Source organism: Tupaia chinensis, unplaced genomic scaffold (assembly GCF_000334495.1).
Source record: "Tupaia chinensis unplaced genomic scaffold, TupChi_1.0 Scaffold000458_2, whole genome shotgun sequence".
In the NCBI taxonomy this organism is placed as follows: Eukaryota; Metazoa; Chordata; class Mammalia; order Scandentia; family Tupaiidae; genus Tupaia; species Tupaia belangeri.
In genome coordinates, this window is record NW_006159967.1 from 295 (window position 1) to 13,612 (window position 13,318).

A 13,318-nucleotide genomic window follows, 5' to 3' on the forward strand; every position below is an offset into this window, starting at 1 on the left:
AAATTACATGTAAGCATTAATTGCTGGCATATAACAAATGCAAGAAGGGGCCAGCAGATTGTGTAAGTGGTTACACTGCTGGACTTCCACATTGCTGACTGTGGTTCAAGTCCCAGACCTGATGGCTTGAAACTCACACCACCCGCATAGGCATGCATGCCCAAGATCCTGAGAGGAGAATGGAGGAGAAAGGATTGTGGCAAGGCCATCTCCACTGGGGAATGATTTCTCACTTTTCCTCTCACTGCTGCTGTCTCTTCTGGCGGGCACATACGCCCTAAAGCAAAAAAGTTCCTTTAAAAAAAAAAAAAAAAGCAAGACTAAGAGAGGTGTTACATGGTAATGTATCACACAGGAGAGGGCAGGAATGATTTCACAGTTAAAGAATATGTATTTGAGTTTTCTACGGAAAAAAAAGGAGAAAAGACATTCCAGAATGTACCCTTCACCCTCTTACCATCTGTAATAATATTGCTATCTTATTTGTGGAATTTTTACAAGTTGAGGGGAGGTACACTGAGCAAGTAAACGAGCTAACTCCTGCTGTTGAAGTCAGGAAATTTAGAAGCTACTGACTAAATAAAAGCAGATGTATACATTGCAGGTAAAGACAACTAATATATGTGGGGTCTTCTAAAAGTTCATGGAAATTGTGTGTTATGGAAAAACTATGCACGTGTTTCAAAACTGTTTGAACTAAAATCAACTTGTACTTTAATTGCATTTTTATACGACCTTTTTAAAGTCCTCTCATGGAACTTTTCAAAATAATTTTTCAAACTCATGATCTGTTTTCTTTCTAAAAAGTAGAACATAACAATTGGACCTCTAATAGAGAGAATTAAATAAATATAAAAATAGATATAAAGGCAACCATATTCACAGCTGTCCTACGTTAACAAGTTAAGAGGTCACATGGTAATTTAAAATTTTGCTTCCAAAAGCCCTTTTTAAAATTAAAGGATGGCATAAGAGGGCTTTAGGGGTTAGAGTTATACTAAAATTCTGAAGAGAGATAGTTAAAGTTCACATATTACATTAAATGGAATAAGATACATTAAAAGTAACATCTATGGCTAATAAAGGAGGCAACCAATGAAGAATAACAAAAGTATGAGGATAAAAAGAATTATGTTTGTTTTAAAAATTAAGAGGAAACATAGATTACTTACCAGGACTGACTAAAAAACTGTAGGGCTTCTGTGGTCCACAGAATCAGTCTTATTGATTGTGTCATCAACACATCATCCATTTCTTACATTTGCTGATCTATATACCCCACTTTTCTAAAACAATGATTTTACCTTTGTAAATCTGGGGCTGACTTCCAAATCTGAACCAGCAACTTCGAGAGACTACAGGACTCAAATCAATGCCAGATTAATCAGCCCCGAGGCATGGCAGTCACTACCGTGGTAGGAGAGAGCACGCACGGCCCAGTGCCAAGACAAGCGCACTTCTTTCCTACTCTGACTACCCTCATGCAAACCAGAGGCCCTGTCCTCATCATCTGGCACAAACAGGACCAACCACCTTGCCGTGGTGTGTGCTTTTCACCTCTTTCTGGCATATGCAGAAAGTTTTTAAATACTAATTTACATATTATAAATTTATATCATTTAAAGTATTGGCTCATCGGAAAAGTCATAATGTATTTTCCGATGCAAAAATGTGTCGTGACTTTTCCAGTGACCCAATACATCAGTGGGATGGCCTATTAAACACAGTGTTCTGTTAAGAATACACGAGGTTGGAGCAAAATTACATTCTGCATGTCAACCAGAGTTTGGTGGCATAACAGAGAAGGGCCTTTTGTGTAGAGTGGTAAGACAGGCCAAAAAAAGAAAGCCACTATGTGGCTAAAGCAAAATGAAACAACAAAACTGCAGAAAAGAATTAAGAGTACTAAAGCGTATTTGGGGAAAATGACCAAATTGGAAGGTAGAGAAGGTTACAATGGGGTATGCATGCTACCATACTCTGCTCTGCTTTTTTTTTTTGTTTTTTAAAGATTTGTACCATAGGGCACATGTGCTCTCCAGAGACAGAAGGAAAGTGAGAAATCTCCCCACAGGAAAATGGTCACATCACAATTCCTGCTCCTTTAGTCTCCTCTTGGGGTTTTCGGCATGCATGCACACACACTGGCATGATTTTCAAGGCACTGCGTCCAGCACTCAAACCATGATTGATCATGTGGAAGTCCAGTGCCTTAACTACCACGCCACCTGCTGGCCTGCTGCCATGAATTTTTTGCTTTGCCTCTAAACTACATATATGACAAAGGCAGAGAAAGAAGCTAATTTAGAAAAGGTGAAATAATTCCAAAACCCTTACCATAGTTTTGCACCAAAGGCATTTCCAATCCTGTAGACGTAGGACACTGCCACATGTTTTGTCACAGACAGCACATTTGGCACTCACGGGCAAGTTGCCCTCAAGCCACTGGTGAGGCATAGCGACCTATGGAAAAGGAGGACAGGACCACCAACGTGAAGACTGGGCACCCCCTGCCTACCCTGGGGAAGACACAGGCTGGTCCCTACACCGTGGGATCAGTATTGCCCACCATTCGCTCATTTAGCTCTCATCTATGTAGCAGCTATTGTGCCTGGACCCTTCAGGGATACAAAGATAAGAGGAAAGCCCTACCCTTTGGGATTCAGGAAGAAGCCTAAGGAGAAAGGCATGTAAAAGGATTATCCAAGGGGATCATTCAGTGCTATCAGATTCATAGGCAAGTTACAACTGAGGCAAGGTTTGGAAGGGGGTACTTATTGAGAGGAAGCCCCAGAGTCTAAGCCTTAGAAAGAGTTTGTCAGCCAAGGGCCTACACCACCAGCCCAGCACAGCAGTCACACTTAAGCACTATTCCAACAGATTTCCCTCCAAATCAGAGCTGAAGAAACTGGATTACAAAAACCTGAGTGAAAAAATAAAAACTCATAATCAACTAAAACCTTCTATTTTATACTGTATTTTTCTTTAAATGTGGAACACCTCATAAATTTGCATGTCATCCTTGCACAGGAGCCTCTGTATTATTCCAATTTTAGTCCATGGGCTGCCAAAGTGAGTACCTATTTGATCTTAATAATGAACACTTCCACTTAACTCCCTATCATTATTTCCACAAGAACAGAAACTGAGAGGCACTGGGAAGAGATCAGAAATAGACAGCGGCTTACCCCATCCTCGTCCTCTATAATGTCCTTCCCAATGGAGGCCAGAGTGGTCCATTTGCAGTTATTCGTTGCCCTCACTGCACACCTCTTATGAGCCTTGAATTTACATACTGAAAAAAAACAAAAAAAGAGTCAATCATTTTAAAGTAAATCAATACTTTGGGGCTAATGATTTACAAAAGAAATCACAGCATGAAATTTTTTAAAGGGAGAGATAAGGCAGAAAGAGAACAAATATTTTTAAAAGTTTGAATTACTCTCCAACAATAGTAATGGTGTTCTAAAAAAACACATACAACTATGTGCTTATGAAGCCCTTATAAAGCCTCAGGTTGCTATTTAGAAGAACAGAAAGGAAATAAATAAAACAAATGAGTTCTTAAGGAGGGAAGCAACACACACATACATAGACACCCTCGTAGGGTTCATGAGCACACACACAAACACACATACACACATACACACACAAATAAATACAATTCAGTAACTGGGGTGCTCAAAACAACCTACTTCTTGATCTGAATACTTATGACATGAATGTGTCTATTTTATGCAAATTTATTGAGCTATACACTTCTGATATTTGTATTATTGCACATGTATATTTATATTAAGTTTGAAAATGTCAGTAAGATAAGCAATTCAAAGCAATTGAATGCATATCAAGAAAACTCCAGGCATAATGGGAAAAATGATGAGAGTTGCAAAGGTGGCACTTTTTAAAAAAATTGTATTTAAGGGACCAGCAGTTAGCGTAATGGCTATGTCGCTGAACTCCCACATAGTCAACTCCGGTTCGAGTCCCGGACCCGGTGGCTTAAACTCACGCCGGGCGCGTCTGCGTGCATGCCCAAGATCCTGAGAGGAGAATGGAGGAGAAGGGATTGTAGCGTGGCCATCCTCCCTGGGGGGTGATTTCTTGCTTTCTGTCTCTCTGTCTCTGTCTGTCTGTCTGGAGAGCACACGCGTCCTATAGAAAAAAAACTCTCAAAAAATTGTATTTAATTTTATTATTTATTCATTTATTTTAATTTGACCAGAGAGAAACAAGAATAGCCAATATATAAAGGGTGATTTAAATTGAGCTGGTTTATCCTTGAAAATATTATTCTGTAGATATTGGAAATGTCTTTCTTACTTCCTCTTTTGTGTACTTGGAAAAATTCTTTCCTGGAAATCATACTGTTTTTGTCATAAATGACTATGTGACTCGGGCACAGACTTCATATAGAAAATAGTAATATTTCAATTGAATTTTGTTGCTAATAAACAATAAGCATGAAGAATAACACTATAGGAATTAAGTTTAGTTTAGAAAAAAAACTAATCATGATCTGTTCTGCTCTGAGTGACTATTTAAAAGAATTATTTAATTTAATTTTATTATTATTATTATTTTCAATTTGACCAGAGAGAGACAGAGGGAAAAATGAGGAAGCAAGCCACTGGGTCCGGGACTCAAACCGTAGTCAGCCATATGGGAGTCCAGCACTCCAATCACCATGCCACCTGCCGGCTCCTTGAGTGACTATTTTAAACTATGACTAGTTAGAATCTCTAGGCCTTTATATCTATCATGGCATTTCTCAGAAGCAGGATCCTAAAACTGTCATCTAAGTATAAGCACTTGCTATTGATAGTCCATAACAGGTTCCTAAGGGGAAAAGAAGAAGCTGAAACAGGCCAATAGTGCATAATTTCATGGCTTTTTGAAAATCTGGCTACTACAAATCAAACAGGTCAATAAAAATAAAAATCATACTTTTGTAATAATAAAGTGCCACATGCCATGAGCTTTGAGAATTACAAAGTTGTTTAATATATGATGATCATATTAAAACAAACCAGAGTTTAAGTATGGTCACTGAGGAATAAATATGATTGACGGGTACTTTAATTTTATTAGGCGATAATCAAATTTCTTCAGATAGGTTATCCTGAAATAAAGCATTTTTCTCTGACCTGTAAAGTCATTATTTAAAATCACAGAACTCAAAAAAAAAAACTGATGTGACAAAATTATAATTTTTACTGCAACATTTAACCTTTACCAAACTGAATCTTTCAAAGTGTTAAATAGCAACTAAAATAAAACTTCTTTTTAAAAATATTTATTTCATTTTCTTTTACACATTCAATCACGTTATTTAGCTTACAAAGTGGATATTTCAACATATGAACATTTCTCCCTAATAAAACTTCTTAAGTACCAAAGTTGACCTATTTTATGCTGTTGATTGAAAAAAATTTACAATTTAACTTTTTATGTGAAACTACTATTTAAATAACTATGAAGGACAATTATGCTCTGAAACTACAATTAACATTTTCTATTGATTTAAGGGATTATTTATTAAAACTATTTCTTGTATTTTATGTTTCACTCATATACTATTTTATATATGCAAGGCTTTAAAATTATGATCTTAGTTATTATTCAACACAAACCTAGAAGACAAATCAGTACAGTCTCATTTTATTGCTAAAAACAAGGGCAGAAAGGTTACATAAATTTAGTGATCAATTTGCACACTGGAAGCTGGATTCCATTCTAATACAAAGTTAGTAATCTTCACTGTTGAACAATTTGTGTTATATTTGCATCTCCATTATAACTTTTAAAACTTCTTAAGTCTCCTTTTAGTTTTTTCAAGCAGGCTGTTCATTCAGACTTGAAGAGGGGGTTTCAAAAATTTAAGTACAACTTTGATTATGATAAAAAATATCTACGATAACCATAACGTCATCAACCTAAAGAGCAACTTTTTATTTTACATTTAAAACCGTACGGGTTTTTAAACCTTTTGCTGCAGTTCTAAAAATGTTAATGGGATAGAGAGGGAAGATTTAAAAAACCTTACCAGCAAAGAAAATGAACACCAATATATATCATTTTCTAAAAAATATTTTTAAATCCCATGAGACTTAAAAAAAGTCTGAAAGACATTATTTACAAAGAACATAATGCAGTTATTTAAAGACTTACATTTCTTACCAGCTAAGATTTTCATTTTTCTTTAAAAATGTTTTTTAGGGGAACCAGCGGTTAGCGTAATGGCTATGTCGCTGGACTCCCACGTGGTCGACTGCGGTTCGTGTCCCGGACCCAGTGGCTTGAAGCTCACGCCGGGCGCGTGTGCGTGCGTGCCCAGGATCCCGGGAGGAGAATGGAGGAGAAGGGATTGCGGCGTGACCATCCCCCCTAGGAGGTGATTTCTCGCTGTCGCTGTGTCCTTCTCTGTCTGTCTGGCGAGCGCACGCGCCCTATAGTGAAAATCTCTCCAAAAAAAAAAAAAGAAAAAAAAAGAAAAAAAATGTTTTTTAGAAAAAGTTTCACTCATTTTACTGTTGACTGAATTCCTAAATAATTAAATATATTTAATAATACATAACTTTCAAATCAGAAGGGTATCATAAAGTAGCTCAGCTCTGGTATTTGTTTTAGTATTTTTTCTTTTTCTTTCTTTTTTTTTTTTTTTGGAGAGGTTTCCACCATAGGGCGTGTGCGCTCGCCAGACAGACAGAGACATAGAGACAGAAAGCGAGAAATCACCCCCCAGGGGGGATGGTCACGCCGCAATCCCTTCTCCTCCATTCTCCTCTCGGGATCTTGGGCATGCACGCACACGTGCCTGGCGTGAGTTTTAAGCCACCGGGTCCGGGACACGAACCGCGGTCGACTACATGGGAGTCCAGCGACATAGCCATTATGCTAACAGCTAGTTCCCTGTTTTAGTATTTTTGAGATGAGATACTAGAAGGCAATAAGATCTTCAAAATAATGCAACATGATAGTACGGGTCTGGCAGGAGTTATTAGACCTACCAGAAACCTTTTCGATAAAGTCATAAAAGCCAATTGTATCTTCTTTTGCAATTATTCTTTAAATCTAAAATCAAATGTTTAATTCCTTCAAATTTTAGTTTTCATGAATTTTGATTCCTCAGGCCCAAGCTGGAATGTTTATTTGATAGATTTCTTAAAGAGCACAGTTACAAATTTCTACAAATTCAAACTGTAACTAGAAACAGATTTATATGTACGTACTCTTTCATTTTAATTTCGAGTGATCTGGTGAGATATAAATATTATCCTCATTTTACAGATGAGGAAAGGTAAGTTTAAATGAGTTAAACTATTATTACTTCCAATTATAGTTTGTAATGGTAAATGAGGGTTTAACTAAAGAGCTCTATTTTTTTCTGGATTGATGATTTGTTCACCAATCAGAATGAAAAATACTGGAATGACATACAGGATCCAAAGATTTTTTTTTTAGATTGTAGTTCCCAGTTCTTAGGAGTAAAATGCTATAATTTGATTTATGCTTCCTTTCAAATTATTTTTATACTATCTTTCCCTGAGCAAAAATATTTCCCAATTTAGTCCTGTGTGTGCAGAGCTCGACCTCATGCTACAATAAAACTTAAACATGGTGTTCCTCTGAGGTATCCCAATCACTGTTTCCATCTAAGGAAAATTTTTCCTGTGATGAGTTTTGCTGTTTATATCACAGAAGAACCAATGGTAGTGTGTCTTCAATACGGTTACCGCCAGGTGTAACAGTACCTTCGCAGGACAGGCCATGGGAGGTGACTCCAGACAGACTCTCTCTGCACACGTTACAGAAGGTGGGGCGGGCGTGGGAGCAGGCGTACCAGTTATGCATCCCTGAGAAATGTTCCACATTAAACTGGGCCACCTGGAAAGGAGATGTCAGGACAGATTTGCCAAACAGGACAGCAAGACTACAACGCTGAACTCTTTGAAATATGTATAGTTATAGTCAAAACTTCAAATAATTTTTTAAGCCCAGAGCATTCTGTTTCAGGTAAAAAAAAAAAAAAAAAGTCAAAATCTGGTTTAAGCAAGTAGTTGAATGTGTCTACACATACTCATTTTTGCTCAGTATTTTTGCTGTTCAGTTAATATTTATCCTCTAAGAACACGAGACGACAGTAGAGACACTCTTTTACCTCGTAGGGTTCTCTGGTCTGTACGGACTTCAGTGAGCTGATCCAGTCTTCCATCTCCTTTCTGTTATCAGCACACAGCATTAGCCTTCGGAACGGAGTGATTATCTGAAGGGATAATTCATTCTAATGATTGTCAATAACCAAGAGAGACTGTACAACACCTAACCGCTTATGAGGTAATTCCATTTCTAACCTGAGTCTATTTCCTTGATGAAGAAAGTAGGATTCTCCGTAAAGTAAATGAGATCTCCATGTGATGTAATATCATGTGGTCTAGGAAAGGAAAATGCTAAAGAATCTTCTTGGTTTTGATCCTATTGCTACTTACTTCTCAGGCTCTCTAGCCCTTTTCCAAAGGCTACGAACCCAAACAAACAGTGCATTCTTATTTCATGAGCTCTGTCTCCAAAATTTAGTTAAAATGTACTTCAAAATAATTTGTAGTAAACTTAGAATACATAGTTTTCAATATGGAAAATATTTTTTAAGTTGAAAGCCAAAAGAAGGCACTACTAAATGATTTCATGATCTGTTTATTACGGTATCAAGAATATTCTGCTAACAGTTAAATAATACTGTTTACATATTTCCACAGCCTATTTTAATATGATTTATATGATGAATTTTTTCTCAGTATGGAACTCCAAAGCACTAGTCTTTAGTGAGAACAGGGAGGAAAAATTAGCACAAAAATCCTTTACTTGGCTTTAGGGAAGAAAATAATTGTGACAAAAAAAAAAAAAAAAAAAAAAAGAAAAGAAAAGTAAGAAAGAAAAGAATTATGACTTTCATCTTTTTTTATGTCACTAAAAAAAGCAAATTAATTATACTAAGAAGCTTCAAGCAAAAAGAATGAAAACTCTGTGCTGTTTTATCACAAAAGTGCTTCAAAGTAAGATTCTGAAAAGCCTTGAAAGAAGCCCCTCTTTATGGGTGAATGTAATAATTAGGTTGTGATCATGGAGTTAATAAATCTAAGTATTTACTACAAAGAAGGAACACTTATTTACTTGTGGAACAAGAGAAAAACATTATATTACTCCCTAGAAGCTATTTCCAAATAATGTATTACAAATTTATTTATATACCAAATTAGGAATTTTCTCACGTTAAAAGCCTCCCGATCAAGCGATAAATCTAAACACTGAACTGAACTGTAGAGCAGATTTTACAAGTAATGAAAAAGCAACCATCATATAAAAAGGAAAACGAAGTGAATTCTTCTCAAAAGAGAGTAAAGTAAAAAGCCGAAACTGCCACTATTCATTTTAGAAAACACATCTATTTCGAAACGAAAGAGATCAGCCTAATCTTAGGTACTCACCAGTCATTGCCTCCTCTCACTTATCACTGGTTTAGGCTACACAGTCCTTCTCTGAGCCCAGAAGCCTTTAATACATCTGACAGGCACTCACACTTAAATAGAGCTGGCCAACAGTGACATGGAAAAGGAGCACCAACCATTCAGCTTTGGGTTAATTGCATATGAAATTGAAGAGAACCTCAGTTTTGCATTTTTTTTTTTCTGTTTCTCATGACCTTCTGGATAAAGCTTATTAGCAGTTGGTCAGTTCTCTTCCTGAATAAATAGTTAATGCAAAGAGCAATGCTTCCTTCATTACTTAGAAGCCAAATGGATGCTTTATTGCTTCAAAATGTTTTTTCTAGGACAGCTCATTAAATGCAGTGGAGAGGTACCATTAAATCATAATATACTCCAAGCTCTGAATGTTGGCCCACCATTCCAGAAATCTCTGCGTTTCACTCGACTTGGTGATGTTATCTGAATAAATATCACCTCTAGGATTCATCTTATATTCTGTGATGTCACTATAAGAATTCTCTCTCCTTCATTTATTGTATTGGGTTATCAGGAAAGTTAGAACGCATTTTTGGATAGAAAAACAGGAAAATATATCATGACTTTCCAAACAACCTAATATGATTTTATTGTGAGACAATTATTCAGACAAATAAGCCAGGCTTGCTATTTTATTCTTTAATTTTGTTCTTAATTCTAAGTATGATGATTGATAGTTTTAACTATCTTTAATGCCTTTTCAATAAAAATAGGAGAGATGGTAGAGAATCACTTATAATGTTTTGTAGGTTTTAGAATATGCAGATGCCTAAATTCTAAATGATTTCAGTGATGTAACAGAATCATGCATGTACGTTATATGCTCACAAAGTAAAATGTACACATTTGCAATTTCTGCTTTTTAATGATAATTCAGAGAGTAATAAGCAAGTAAAGATCAAAACATGTTTAAATAAAAAGTTTTTCAAAGGCCAAAAGTTATAAAGGTATTCTGTTACATAACCTTTGTGATTGTGATTAAGAAATCTACTGATTATTAAGCTACATTGCATGAAGTTACTATGCAAAACAAATCCTTCATAATTCGTATGAAGCCAAGATGTCCAGCTTTGTGGTTAGAGCATCAAAAACACCTTGCAGAGCAGCTTGAGTGGTGTGGGCTCACTGAAACCAAGCCTGGCTTCACCAGCAAACCTGTGACATATCTCAGCTGGCCCTTTCCCTCCTGGGGAAATCCCTCTGCAGGCCATTACTGCTCTGAGTCCCTTCCACACCATTTATTTAAACTCCTCCTCTTCTCAGGCCTTTGTAGAAATAAATGGGTCAGTCATAGTTGTTCATGGAACTCTATTATACCACAATAGTTTGTCATCAAGTTGTTATTAGGAAAATATTCAAGGAGGAGTAGACTCCAAAAATTAACTGATTCTTACTCTGACAGTATATCTGATTCAGCTTCTCTATTAAGACAAGTGAAGAGTCCAGACTGGCAGGTGGCACAGTGGTTAAGGGGCTGGACTCCCACATGGTCAACTGTGGTTTGAGTACTGGACCAGTGGCTTAAAACTCATGCCAGTGCACAACTCTTCATTCCCCAAGAGGGGAATGGAGGAGAAGGGATCATGGCATGGCCATCCCCCCTGGAGGATGATTTCTCGCTTTCTGTCTCTCTGTGTCTCTAGTGAGTGCATGTGCCCTTTAGCAAAAATACCCCCTCCTCAGCAAAAAAAAAAAAAAAAAAGACAAGTGACTAGTACAGGGGAGATGGACGATAAGATAAGATCCCTTCACCATACTGAGGAAGAGGGATCCCTTCCTCATTTTGGGCAGCTATTCCAGGGAAGACAGCCTGTTGGAGGCCAAATGCAGGAAGTTTCTGAAACTAGAGGACGTTGCACTTTCCTTATAGGATCTAAAGCTTGCCTATTCTAAAGTGTCCCCTATCCTCTTGCCCTTTTCTCAAACCCACTCTTATTCCCTACTACCCCTACATTCCCAAGTAATTTTTTTTCAGGCACATCTGAACTTATTTCAGTAATTATTATCCTTTTAAACTCTAACCACCACTCCCACCTTGGATCCTGAAATACAGCTCTCTATCCATTAACTCAAGCACTTACTGAGCTCTATTGCATGCCACTGCTCAGGGATAAAAACCATATGGGCTTGGCTTTGTCGTCAGTTTATATGGGAGATAAGAAGTAAACCAAGATTTATGTGTCTGAAAGGAGAGAGAAATAAATCAGTCTCCTAAGTGTTACTTCAGAGAATATACAAATTCTCCACTAATATATAGACTGCTCCACTTTGGGAGTTACTGGCCTCTAAAAACTATGGGTACCAGCAGATGGCATAGCGGTTACATTGCTGGACTACCACATAGTCAAGTTCTGAACTCAGAGACTTAAAACTCATGCTGGGCATGTGTGCAAGCATGCCCAAAATCTCAAGAGGAGAATGGAGAAGAGGGATTGCAGTGTGGCCATCCCCCCTGGTAAGCGATTTCTCACTTTCTGTCTCTGGGTTTCTCTGTCTCTATGGCAAGGACACATGCCCTATAGCCAAAACAAAAACCTAACAAACAAAAAACTTGACACTATTATGTGTTTATAGTCAGCTCTCCATATCCCTGGGTTCCAAATTCAACTAACTACAGATTGAAAATATTCACACACACACACACACACACACACCCCAAAACCAACGAAGCAAAATAACTCTAGCAATAGAAATTAAAAAATGGTATAGCGACTATTTGTATATTTATATTGCATTAAGTATTATAAGTAACCTAGACATGATTTAAAGCACACAGAAGGATGTGCTAGATTTTATGCAAATACAATGCCATTTTATGTAAGAGACTTGGCGCATCCCTGGATTTGGTACCACAGATATGGTGGAACCAATCTCTTGAAGACACCAAAGGAGTTTATTTAAAAATCAAGAATTTGGGGCCGGCAGGTGGCATGGTGGTTGGGGGCGCTGGACTCCCACATGGCTGACCACGGTTCAAGTCTCGGACCTGGTGGCTTGCTTTCTCACTTCCTTTCTCTCTCTCTGATCAAACTGGAAAATAATAATGATAATAATAAATAAAAGTTAAATAAAATAATTCTTTAAAAAAAATAAAAGAAAAGGTCTAAGCCTAAGAATTATAAATTAAAAAAAAATAATAATAAAAATCAAGAATTTATTGGTCTGGAAAAGTCGGTAAATCCAACAAGGAGAAGTAAGACAATCTGGCATTAAACATGAAACTCCATAGAAGAGAACATTTGTAATTAAAAACTTTAAATAAACAAATGTGCTTTAAAAGGGACAAAGCCTAATACTGCATTGTTATCTTCCAGTGAAGGGATTACAGATCACTATTACATACATATTTTTGGGTCAACTACAGTTTCTAAAACAATTTTGTAGTACTTCTGTAATAAAAACATTATTTGATCTTCTACTAACAAAAAGATGGAAATTTAGCACTTTAAAACCTTATATTATTTCAAATGAGAAGTTCTTAAACTCTGCTGCACATTAGAATCACCTGGGGGATTTTTAAAAATCCCAACAACTAGACCACACTCTGTAGCATGAAGTCAGACTATCAGAGGGGATCTGTCCACCAGTATTTTTTTAAAAAAAACTCTCAGGTGATTCCAAAGCACAGCCAAGGTGGAGACCCAGTGTCTAAACATATAAGGGTTTTTTTTTTGGAGAGTTTTTTGCTATAGGGTGTGTGTACTCGCCAGAGAGACAGAAAGTAAGAAATCACCCCTCGGGGGGGATGGCCATGCCACAATCCCTTCTCCTCCATTCTCCTCTCAGGACCTTGGGCA

General features: G+C 37.0%; 1 protein-coding gene and 1 pseudogene across 1 annotated transcript in view; both read right to left on the reverse strand.

The window, feature by feature from the left end:
* Positions 1 to 2,337: 2,337 nt before the first annotated feature.
* The window catches only part of LOC102468209 (diacylglycerol kinase eta-like), a gene marked incomplete at its 3' end in the record, with an annotated part of 46,009 nt that continues 35,028 nt past the window's right edge, over positions 2,338 to 13,318 (reverse strand). The window contains exons 6-9 of the mRNA XM_027774581.1: positions 8,162 to 8,266; positions 7,755 to 7,887; positions 3,189 to 3,295; positions 2,338 to 2,463 (exon numbers count right to left, since the gene is read on the reverse strand). Of these exons, the coding sequence (XP_027630382.1) occupies positions 2,338 to 2,463; positions 3,189 to 3,295; positions 7,755 to 7,887; positions 8,162 to 8,266 (471 nt within the window). The remainder of the gene's footprint in view (positions 2,464 to 3,188; positions 3,296 to 7,754; positions 7,888 to 8,161; positions 8,267 to 13,318) is intronic.
* On the reverse strand, positions 2,986 to 3,080 carry LOC114009089 (uncharacterized; annotated as a pseudogene).